Here is a 12475-nt window from a genome sequence, read left to right as displayed (position 1 = left end):
GAGGTTCAAGGTGAAATCCCTTGTTCCACCCTATGTGATGAGGTATGGTGGAAATGCATTCTTTTCAAGGAGAAGTTTGAGGTGAAAGTCCTTGTTCCACCCTTTGCAAGTAGGTATGGTGGATCCAGCCTCTTGACGAGACATGGTGGGAATGCATTATTCTTAAGAAGAAGTTTAAGGTGAAAGCTCTTGTTCCACCCTCTACGAGTAGGTATCGTGGCCAACCCTCTGCAAGTAAGCATGGATGAAGTCATGTGTGCCTACTATACTAAAGATCTCTCTCTTGCTAAGAGGGAGGGTCGAAGACTGTAGCTGCAATAAAGATCTTTACCTCTGATTTTGCCATATGTTGAAAATGAGATAATACCTATATATATTGTGCTATTTAAAAACTTTTATCTTCTAGCATCGATGCAACTAAATTGAGTTCTTAGGGTTGACAATTTAATATTTGATGACATTATTAATGATCTTGGAGTTGGTTTCAAACTTCACAATTTGGGAATTATTATTCAAACTCAGACTTGGCACACCGACCATCAAAAAATGCTGCACCTCAAACAACTCATGGTGTTGTGTTGTGAGGTTGTCACACCATCACCCCATTGCAAATAGGGACCCCCTCCTTTTTTTGCTTGGCTTTAATAGTAGTACGTGCTCTAGCTCGCCTTAGTTGAGTAGGAGTTTTGCATCTCTTGTAGTCTTAGATATGAGTTTGAGCAACTTTGGCTCAACTAGGAGTAAAGTCAGCTGGAAGGAGGAGAGTTAATCTAGGACGGAAAGGTGAAAAGTTGGAATCAGGAGAAGTATAAAGGGAGAAGGCCTTAGTGAATGTAACGATTGAGGATAGTCACCAAGTGTGAATTCAACATGAAGATGTGAGGTATGACAAAGTGGAAGCTTGGCATAAAAAGCTTGAAGGTTGAAAGAGTTTAGCATCAAGATAAAGATGGTAGGAGTCAACTAACAGTAAGTCTTTGGGGTTATTTGAGTGGAATATAGGATAAAAGTTCAAGTTTTTAAAGAAAGAAATTTACACTTGGAGAAAATTTTGGTGCTTCGAAGCTTTTCAAGACAGGGGTGTAATCCACCCTTGCTCTGAACAAGGTTGTCCATAGCAAGTGTGGAATCCACACTTGTCATGGACACAAAGTCCACCTTCCTCCTCTTTTCTGCCTTAAAATAGAAGTGCGAAAAACTAATAGGTGATTTCAAGCAGATATAAGGCATTTTAAGGTATGTAGGTCTGATTCAGGCATATAATCAGGTTCTTAACATTAAAAGAATCAGGATTTCAAAATGAAAATGTCTTACACAATCGCAGATATCATGGTGAGTTCTAATCTAAAACATTAAATAGGGATCCAAGAGTTAAATTTCAACATGAAAATGCATGGGAAGCAGTACAAATAGAGGGTAGATTGGAACAAAGTATAGAGGAAGGCAGTGCAAAAATGTTCATGTAAATTTTGTTTGGACATTGTCCAGAGGCAGTGCATAATTCACACTAGCCATGGACAGGGCTGTCAAAAGATAGTGTGGAATTTGCATTAGCTTTGGACACTTATGTCTATGATCCCTCTCAATTCTGTCCTTTGTTTTGGGTCAACTATTGTAGTCTAGGTGGTTCTCTGTCATGATTATTGCCATGTTGATTGCTAGTAAGCTTCTATCACACAAAGAAATCAGATCTAAAAGTTGTAAAAATAAGAAAGTTCAAAAAAAAGAAAGAAAAATCAGAGCACAAATCAGGCCTGAAATTAAAAATAGATGATTTTTTCTGTAAAAATGGTTTGTAAGTTAAATTCCTTCCATCCAAGCATTATGATGAAGTTGTCTTGACAATATTCTAATCTTGCCCATGATCATCATTTTATAAAATACAATTTGCACCTTTTATTGTAAGGTAACTTTGATAGAAGGAGATTGCTTAGAGAGCAACAGAGCTGTAATCCTAGCAAAGGTGGCTTCCACTCCAAGACATTAAGCAATTGCAATATGAAAAGTTTCAAGTATTCACAAATGGCCAACCATCTATCAAGAGGTCAAACAAGAAGGTGGTTTGCGATCAATACAAGGTGAAGATGTAATGACCCCAACAGGTTATAACTGCTTCAAGCACCAAAAATCTTTATACTTCAGTTGTTTGACATTTCGTCAAACACTTTGCAAGCAAGCTCTGATACCACTTTAACGACCCTCCTCAAATCTGCCCTCAAAAAATGCTGATGAAAGCTCAAGGAATTTCATCAAACAATTCACATGCAAGGGACGTATGACTGATATAGTATTTCAGCTAGCTTCAAATGACTTTTTCTTCAATTTGCATCAATGAGAATCTTGTGCTAGAAGACTACAATGGACTACACAATGACCTAACATGAGTGTGCTACTAATTTTGACAATATTCAGTGCATATATATGATCTAAGCATGAGAAATGAACACCTACAGCCAACTGACATTTTTACAAACAGTTGGTATGCAAACTAACTAGTTGATAAATAATAATATTAAATTGCTTAAATGGCACCAGCAACTTTATCTTCTTAATTGCAATGAAAATTACAATGCTCATGAAATATGGCCAAGACTTTGGCATTTACATGGATTACAAAATGATAATGCTGGTATAATGCACACTTACAGCTGAAAGCTTATAACACCCTTAAAAAAAATACTAACAAAGAACTTGGTTGTAGATGGCTGTAATAATTTTCTTCTATGCTGCCCCTTCTACTTTGCTTTTTTCGAACTGCTTTTTCTACCTGCTTTTTCGTACTCGCTTTTTCAGCCTGCTTTTTTGGTTCCGCTTTTTTCGGACAGCTTTTTCGTACTCGCTTTTTCCAACCTGCTTTTTCGGTTCCGCTTTTTCGGACTGCTACTATGTTGAATCTCAAGACCATATCTTTCAATGGTGTCAAGATTTCCAGCTTGAAGGGATTTCGTCCTCCAAACTATTGAGACATAATCTCCAGCAAATTTTCCAATTTCTTTGATATTTCCAAGCATATTAAAAAGAAGCTCTTTCCTTTCTTTTATAGTGTTCTCACAATAGCTCAATCTTTCATTTTCTCAATGTGGGATAAAACATAACTCCCTTTATGCAACTTATGTCTCCAATGTGTTATAAAATAAAGGGGACTCTTTTAATTTAAATATTTTCCACAAACTATAGTCTATGCATTAATAAAGTTAAATATTTAGGGAATGGGCAAGTATTTCGATGGACTTCATCACTGGTTTACCACGAGTGCAGGGAAGGGATTGTATCTATGTGGTGGTGGACCGCTTGACGAAGTTTGCTCACTTCTTTGCTATTCCGTCCACTTATACAGCAGCACAGGTGGCAGATCTTTTCTTTAGAGAGATATTCAGGTTACATGGGCTGTCCAGATTCATTGTCAGTGACCGGGATAGTAAGTTTATGAGTGTTTTTTGGCAAGAGTTGTTTAGGTTGTGTGGTACAGATCTTACACCTAGCACTAGTTATCATCTGCAAACAGATGGGCAAACAGAGATTGTGAATAAATGGGTGGAAGGATATTTGAGGAACTATGTAACTGCACAACAAAAGGCTTGGATCAGATGGTTGCATATGGGAGAGTATTGTTATAACACCACTTATCATATGTCCATCAAGATGACTCCTTTCATGGCACTCTATGGTTATGAAGCACCTAGTTTCATGGATTTAGTTTTGGGGGATAGTAGAGTGCCCAAAGCCAAAAACTTATTGTAGGATAGTCAGGACATCTTGAAAGTGCTCAAAGAGAATATACAATAGGCCCAGAATCAACAAAAATTGTATGCTGATCAGCACCGAATAGAGCGTAGCTTTGAGGTAGTGGATATGGTTTACTTGAGGCTACAAGCACAGTCATTGCTCAAGAAGAGCGGAGCTGAAAAGTTGAAACTTAGATTTTATGGTCCCTACAGGGTGATTCGCAAAGTGGGCAAAGTCGCCTATGAGCTTGAGCTTCCAGAGGGCAATCGAGTGCACAATGTGTTTCATGTGTCTAGGCTTAAGAAAGCCATTGGTCAGAGTGTAATGCCTTCTGCAGATTTACCCCCTTTGGATGAGGAGGGGAAGCTTGTGTTAGTACCCGAGGCTATTCTGGACACCACAGAGAGGAAGCTTAGAAACAGGATAGTGAAGGAGTATTTGGTCAGATGGAAAGACCTGCCAGAGGAAGATTCTACATGGGAGAGTGAGCAGGTTATTTAGCAGGTTGGATTGAGATTGCTTGAGGACAAGCAATTTCAAGGGGGGCGGACTGTAATGTCCCCATTTTAGCAGTTGACCAAGTGTGTGTGCCTTAGCCTTGTTCTACATGGTTCCGAGGGCTAACGAAGGGTTTAATGGGATCCTGGAGTGTTTTGGCCTAGTCATTTCCAGTTTGGGCCAAAACAAAGTTGATTTACTCAGTTTCAGGCATACTTACTATTTTTAGTAAGTCGGCAGGACCCAGTGTAGGTCAATTTTGGTGATTGGATTTGATACTCCTCGATGAGAGCTTTCTGATGAGCTATCACTCGCATTATTCGGAGTCCGATTGCTAATACATTTTAATGCCTGAAGTTTTATTAAAGTAACGCCTAATTTAATTGTAAAATATTAAAGTGTTACTTTAATATTTATTTTATGGGGATGTGTACCCAAGGGAGACATAATTGGTATTTAAATATATGTTTTATATATTACACATCTTTTATCCCACATTGCCGATATGAGTTGAGCGGACCCTTGGAAATACAATAAAAGGAAGCATTTGTGGCTTCATTAGACAGGGTGAATATGAGAAGAAATTGGTGTGTGAGTTGCAGCTCCGTTCTTGGCATTTGATGACGTTTATCCTCTTTTGTAACATTTTAGACATCATTCCCTTGGGGTTTGGCCTTTGGAATTCTTTGTTATCGGCTTCATTATCAGGCAGTTTAGTTGCATTTCCGACTACAGGCAAATTTGGTATTTTGCTCATATCTTCTTCACTACTTGTCCGACGCTTATGCTGCTTTGAGGGAATGATATTACGAAGGTAGTGGACTGATTGAAGGACAAAGTACTGTAGCAGCAAGTTCGAAAGCATGGGCTGGAGTATTATGTCAATAATGCTGAAGTAATTAGTGAGTTGATAAATCTGCCATGTATTTGGTTTTATGAATTCTGAAAATAACATTTTATTGGCTGTAGTTCATTTCCACTTTGCATATTATTGTAGTTTCTTTCTTGTTTATGTTGTATGATACCAATTCCATGCACAAAACACAACAAACAAATAAACGTTTGATTTCTGGAGTTATAAGGGGTTTAAAACATTAAAAAGAGAAATAAGAGGTTAAATGCAAACTGTTTGACATAATTCCTTTCAGCAATTTGGTTTAGTTTTGGGGACATTCAGGGGTGCCCATTACAGAAGATGCAAGTTCAAAATGGAGATCAAAGAACAAGTTATGCAGGAAAATGATCAAAGCTACAAGTGAAAGATGTTATCATCAACTTGAATTTCCTTTGGAAATCCAAGCTCAAGATTTAAGTGCATGAAGTACCAACATCACTTCTACAAGTTCAAAATTATGGCAAGGAGAAAATTAGTGAAGATAAAGCACTTTTGGAAGGATTGGGGATTTAATAATGTTGAGTATCAAGAGATATTTCCTCACCTTTAAGGAATTGAGGAGTGTATAAGATAAGCATGTTGAGGTGGCCCCTACTCATATTCAACCAATTAGAAGGCTCCTGTTGCACATGTCCAAACTCATTCATTTAGATCATGCCAAGTCTACATTTGGTCTACATTATGTCTACCAAATCTATTTTCTGATTGGTCAATAAAAGCAATGTAGGTTTCTCATTGGCCCACGAGGAGATGGTTTTACAAGATGATGCTTTTATGTAATCGGTCAAATATTTAATGCTTGTTAGTTGGATTAGGAGTCAGGACTGTGTTGGATTAATCTAGGCCCTTGATCTTCAGTCTATCGTGGCCATTCATTATACTGGGAGCCTGTATATAAGACCAACTCAAATCATTTGTAGAGTGAGACGTTGAGATTGCTGCAGTAATACTGCCAAGATTGTGCAAAATTCTTTGTTGGTCTTCATGGTGGATTACTTATATTGTTTTAGAGTACTGCACAGTTTTTCCTCACTTAGAGTAGGATATCATTTTATGTTGAGTAGAAGTAGTTTAGTTGAATGAAAGTAATTGTGGATCAAGCTTTGTGGAACTTGCCTAATTCATACCACTAGCTGCTTGCTGATTGTCAGTTTGCCTTGCATGGTCAGTTGAAAGTATAATGAGTTGTATTTCAATTATTTGCTTGCACATTGCTACACATCCATTGATAATGTTCATGTAATGGTAATGATTTGAACACCTTACATATCCCTTAGAAGATCACACTAGCTTGTCAGAGTTGATGACAGGACTAAGTCTTGTAGAGTCACAAAGACATTCACAAATTCTTGCATTCCAGGAATATAATAGCTTTCTAAACCCCTGCTTATTTGCACTTTGTTTTGTTAGAAGTAGTTGAAGTGTTGATGTCCATTGAATGAACAACTTAAGTACCTTTGGGATACCAGCATATCATATCATTATAACTGAGTGAAAGTCCACAACTAGAAGGAACCTTGGGGTTGCCTCATTTGATCACACCATCCCTATACATTGTTTACCATATGAGTATGCTTATTCAAGAGAGAGTTGGCAATTTGGTGTTTCAATGAGAATACTGAGTATTCAATTCTGCATGTTGAAGTGGTCTTAAAACTTGCATCAACAGGTTGCTTTCAGCAGCCATATTAGAGAACTGCCACAGACTGGTTTCTCTTTAAGGTTTCTTTGCTTATTGCTACTTGACCCTTCTTGATCAGTACACCCATAAGGGTTTTATTGTTTCAATTTTGCCAAAAATACAGTGTATTTGTATTTAACTTCAAGCACAAATTATTGGTGTTCCTGATTGGATTTTGCAAAAGAAGATTTTTTGGGTTTTTTTTCTACATGGATCTTGGCATGTTTATTATTTCTTCAATGTAGCATAACTGCATTAGAGGGAAATTCGAAGACCTATCACTCTTTTGTTCAGGTATTCAAATTCATTGCCAGATCAGTATGATTAGAATTTTGAGAAATCAAGTTAAAATCCTTATAGATTTTTGTCTTGATTATGCAAATGCACATATAGATCACTCTATTTTTTACTTTGTTCTGCAAGATGGATTTGATGTTTAGGATCTAAGTCCCTTTCTTGGCTCAAAATTTGGCAGGTCTCTACTTCATCAACATGCCTGACATCCGATATTCTGAGAAATACTTTGATGATACTTTCGAGTACAGGTTTCTATGCAGACCTTGTGCTCTTTAACTATGGGTTTTTATATTCATATTTCCCTTTGTTTTATTTATACTAAACATTTTTTCTGGCTTGGATGAATCTGCAGAGCCTAGAGCTCTATGTTAGACAAAATTGCAATTTATGTTTCCTTATATTCTGTGTGTATCTTTGAAGAGAGGGAAAAGTATCTGGGTCTTTCTTTTCCTCTTACATCTGTAATGCATATATAACGTAGATTGCTGTCACCGAGATACAAGTTGACCTAGGTGAACTTTCTTAATGTATGTATAGGTTCACAACAGTTCACAAGTGTGGACACACCTGTAAACACACACATATTTCCCGTACTTTAAAATTTACATCAATTTGTATCATCTTAAAGAGACCTATAGACTGAACTTTGTTTGGGAATGATTTACTAGTGAACAGTAATGCACTGCCTTGTTTGTGCTCCTTTTTTGTTTGTATGGACATATATGTACTTACCTTGAACACACTTACACTTATATTTCGGATTTGCTTACTCTCATATGAATGGATGCGCTTACAGTTTGGCCTATTCACATACATTCAAGTGCACCTACTTATGTTAATATCCATATTGCATATTTTATGTCAAAGGAACATCTCTTTGTTACTGTGTCTTTATTGGCATGCTTCCTTTTCTGTTTTGCTACTATTAAAATTTTGCTTCTTTTGGATGGACATCATTCTAGACATATCCTTTCCCTTACGCCTTTATATTGTATGTCTCTAGACATGTGATTCTTCCTCTAGAGATTGCAAAGTTGCTTCCAAAGAATCGGCTACTTGCAGAGGTAATCATACCAGCATTTATTGAAGTTACTTTGAAAAAATGTTTCTCTAGTGTTCTTCTAATAAAATGCATCGTGTTCAAGTATGCTTGTTAATGCTTTCATTTATTTTGTTTTAGAATGAGTGGAGAGCTATTGGAGTTCAACAGTCTCGTGGATGGGTACACTATGCCATTCATCGTCCTGAACCCCACATTATGTTGTTTCGGAGGCCTTTGAATTATCAGCAAAATCAGCAACAATTACAAAACCAACAACAGCCATAGAAGTGACATTTTTTGATTCTGAAGTTCCGAAGTGAATACTGAGTTGCTTTGTGCCTTCTTAATCATCTTTTTCGCTCCCATATAGTGCTGTCTAGCATTTTCTGTGAGGGTTTCCTCTCAGATAGCAGTTTGATGCCTTTATCAACTGACTTATTGTTGAGATTTTAAAGTTTTATCCTTTGGAACTCATTTTCAGCTTGAGAATATGATAGTTTAACCCAAGATTAACTTAATTATCGATGTCGGTATTTCATGTGATTCTTAAATATGATATGGCCACAGACAGTTTTAATCTTTTTTGAGTTTATAGTAGTGCAGTTTCTGTCTGTATTATCTCTAAACAATGCATATACTATGCCCTGATTTATGCTTAGTTTTGGGTTGAAGTCATTGCTTATTACATAAATTTGCACATGTTTTTGCAATTTGGTCATGGTGAAGTTCACTCTTGGTTATTTTGTTTGCTGATATTCCCCGAGATAAGAGTCATGCTACTTTGAAATCAACATACATTGGTTCAGTCTCGAGTAGGGAATTCAAAGCTCAATGCATCCCTTTTTATATGGCAGATAATATCCTCAGGGTTACTTTTTATTTTTTCACCTACAGATTATAACGTTTCAGTGATCTCAATGACAGTTGGCAGAAGAATGAACATTGAATATTGTTTGCAAAGTTGATTTTCTCAATGATATGCATTTCCATTAGAAATTTTCCTGTCTTTGTTGGAAAACTCAGGTTCTTTTTTCTGTTGAAATCCTTGTGAATTATTTTTAGTGAATTGGTAAGCCAGACATTTTGGGTTTGCCTTGTCCTTTGTTTTGCAATGAAGAGATAAACACTGCCGCTCATGCCTTTATATTTTCTCTCCCTAACACTAAACAATGGCTCTCATACCTTCTTATGTTCCCACGGACACTTAAATTTTATTACAATAAAATTCCAGGCCACAGCAGCCAGCTTTCCCTTTAGTGATTGCACTAGGAGTTCATTCAGGAAACTTGCTTGGAAATCAAGTACCAAACCAGTTAATATTGGTAAATAGGCTGAAAACAACATACCGATCAGTGTAAAAAAAGACCAAACCTGCCCCCTAGTTAACAGTCATTTTTTAGTGTGGCATCAACTGCCATATAAACCAAGGCATCCAAGTCTTTTTCCATATTAAAAAGCACCAAAGTATTGACTCAAATTAAGAAGAAAGTTATTCTTATTTCTAATTGTGGACTAACCTTTGTTTCTTCTTTTTAATTGGCATTGAGTTTCAACCTGTTGAGAATGAAAGCACTGATAATTTTATTGAAGAAAGAAGTCAAACACTATCTTTTTAAAATATAGTCGAAAGCTATATCTTCAAGCTTTTCCTCTATCTTTGGATGGGGTTTTCTCTACTTATTAAGGTAGGTGGTGTCTAGTATGGTATGGGGCCTCCCTAAGTTATGAATATGGTCATTGTCTTCCTTTCTCTTGAAATATATCATAGGGTAAGATTGAACCCTATGTATTTGAAGGACCCCTTTGATATTGTTAAAGCATGTAGCTTCGGTTTGACAATAACTATGATATGCACAGTTGAAACCAATGATCATATATATATATATATAGTCTAAGATCATTTAGGCATGATCAAAACTTATTTTGATTCCTTTGATTTTAGATCACTATCGATCTATATTATATTGGGCTGCTGTTCACAATGATTGGTTATACATTATTAGACTTGTGTTAAGTTTGTAACAAATCAAGCATGATTAGTTAACACTGAACTAGTGTGATGGTGAATGTTCATGTCTCCATTTGGAGACATGACCATTCATCCTCACATCCCTCTGTGATATGTATACTTGATCCACTTGACTAAACAAGGCATCAAAATCTACTAATGCAAGCACATCAAAGGATCAAAGTACATTTCAAGTTCAAGAACATTATATTATCTCTGTTATCTCTGTACTAACATAAAGAAATTTTGGAGCAAATCTATCCTTTGTCAATTGTGTTCATACTTGCAATAAAATCGTGCATCAACAAGCCACGAATTTGAAATTTGGTAAGAAACTTTACATGGTATCAGAGCCTTGTTAAGGAGAGATCTCATTGAGTTTAAGAGATCATATTTCACATTAAATTGTAGTCTCTCATTTCTCTTCAAATTGACAAATTTGAGCATTTGAATTAGATAGAGAAAGTAAGAGTAAATAAGAAACACTGCGAAGAAGGTGGAAAAATAATCACTGGAAAAATAATCACTGGTGCAAAGATAATCACTGGTGCAAAGATCGTTGGGAAATACATGGATCATAATTGGCATGTTAGATCCCAACACTTGCCTTACAATATTGGCCCTTATTCATAATGTTTGGTACAAAATGTTTTCTTCTATATCCAAACTTGGGCTTTGGAAAAAGTAAAAATAAGAGATGTCCATTGGTCTTGGTGCACACATTAGAGCAATCAGATCAAAGCCACATTGATTTGAATGTTAGCACTGGTAATACTATAGTTTCAATGTCTCATCAGGGGATATTGCAACCATAGCAAAACAAGAAGTATTGACAAGCGCACTGGACCATCTTCATTATCGAGGAATACCTCCTTTTCTAGAGCTGGTGGTTTTTGAAATTAAGGTCGTGCAAAAAGATAATGAGGATCGTGTAACTAGTGGATTTGACTATAACAATCAATATAGCATAAAGATTAGTAGTTTTGTCTTCACACCAAACTGCTTAAATTGCGGAAGATCAAACATTCTATATGATAAATATGAATTGCGAAGGTGACTGATCTAATAAAATGGATTGAATTGGGGGTGACTATGATATCTCCCTGTGCAAATGAAGTCTAGGAAGATGCCTAAGTTGGCAATGACAAATGAAGGTTTTAACACACGGTCCCCATATCCCATAGTTATCGTGATTGGATTAAGTATCAATAAATGATGCAGAAGATAAGTATTGTATGTGCATGAATCAAGAGGAAGCCATGTGAAGTAGTTTGAACACCCTACAACCATTGTGTTGATTGGTTAAAGTGTATTATATGTCTAAATTTGCTTCCACAAATTGATGTTTAACTGCGTCATGAAAGGGCCAAGATTTATTGTTTTTTGTTGATCCATAATTGAAGAATAACTCATCAATATTGGAGGATACTGAAGCGATTACCATGAAAGTCAACAAGCTCTAGTGTGCTTTGATGTCACAGACGAAAGATCAATAGTACCTCGTGAAGCTATGTTGGTTGGCTTGTTTTCAAAAATAAACAGGATCTTCATGAGTCAACTCTTGTTGGTGGAAATGGAAGGAAGTGTCTTCACTGTGGAGTTGCACCATGTTTAGATCTATGACAACCTACCTAAACTAAGTGGGCTGCCTCGTATGAGTAAGAGCTCGAGATCTATGGGCCTTATGCACACCACTTGCTGGGAGCACTATTATATGTATGCTGAAAGGGGTGATTGGGAGAGAGCCTCACTAAGAATCTCGATTGTGGCAGTATGATTGTAGAAATCAAATTTGATTGTGTAAGATGCCTTACGCGTATTAAATTGAAATCTTCATGCACTATGTGACTAGGATTCAGTTGCGTTGGAACAAAATAAGCAAGGTCGTAAAATCAAGATATCTCTTATTGATTCCAAAGTGAGATGAAATCATCTCTATGTTTGACATCGAGTCAAATTGCTAAATATTCATGAAGGATGAAAATTGATTCATGCATTATATTTCCTATATGGGCTCACCTTATGAAAGGAAATATTTGAAACACAAGGACGAAAGCATATGGAATTAAGATTCAGAGGGAGTCTGGCATCTTCGAAGAGGTCAAATTGTTATTGATCTTGAGCTTCAGAGGGAGCAGATGGGTTCAATTAACTTGTGACAATCTTGAGCATAGTGATTGAGAGGGAGTTTTACTATTGAAGTTGAAACACTTATGAGGCAAACTTGATTGATTATTATACTAATGAGATCATTTTAATGCCTTATGGGCCTTGTGTAAATCATGAAGAAGTGACAACTTCCAAATGATTATCACTTATATTTGTTGA

The 12475-nt window shown here is 36.5% G+C and overlaps 1 protein-coding gene across 2 annotated transcripts in view; it reads left to right on the top strand.

Annotated features, from left to right (window-relative positions):
- Positions 1 to 8718, top strand: part of LOC149535340 (cyclin-dependent kinases regulatory subunit 2-like) — a 34122-nt gene extending 25404 nt beyond the window's left edge. For both annotated transcript variants that reach the window (XM_089803559.1, XM_089803558.1), the window contains 3 exons: positions 7276 to 7345; positions 8101 to 8161; positions 8278 to 8718. In XM_089803559.1, coding sequence (XP_089659685.1) covers positions 7293 to 7345; positions 8101 to 8161; positions 8278 to 8424 — 261 coding nt within the window. In that variant the 5' untranslated portion in view covers positions 7276 to 7292 and the 3' untranslated portion in view covers positions 8425 to 8718. The remainder of the gene's footprint in view (positions 1 to 7275; positions 7346 to 8100; positions 8162 to 8277) is intronic.
- The last annotated feature ends 3757 nt before the right edge of the window (positions 8719 to 12475 follow it).

Source organism: Cupressus sempervirens, chromosome 10 (assembly GCF_028749045.1).
Source record: "Cupressus sempervirens isolate cs-2001-9-10 chromosome 10, ASM2874904v1, whole genome shotgun sequence".
Lineage (NCBI taxonomy): Eukaryota > Viridiplantae > Streptophyta > Pinopsida > Cupressales > Cupressaceae > Cupressus > Cupressus sempervirens.
The sequence above is the reverse complement of the archived record's forward strand: the minus strand, read 5'-3'. Positions and strand labels throughout refer to the sequence as shown.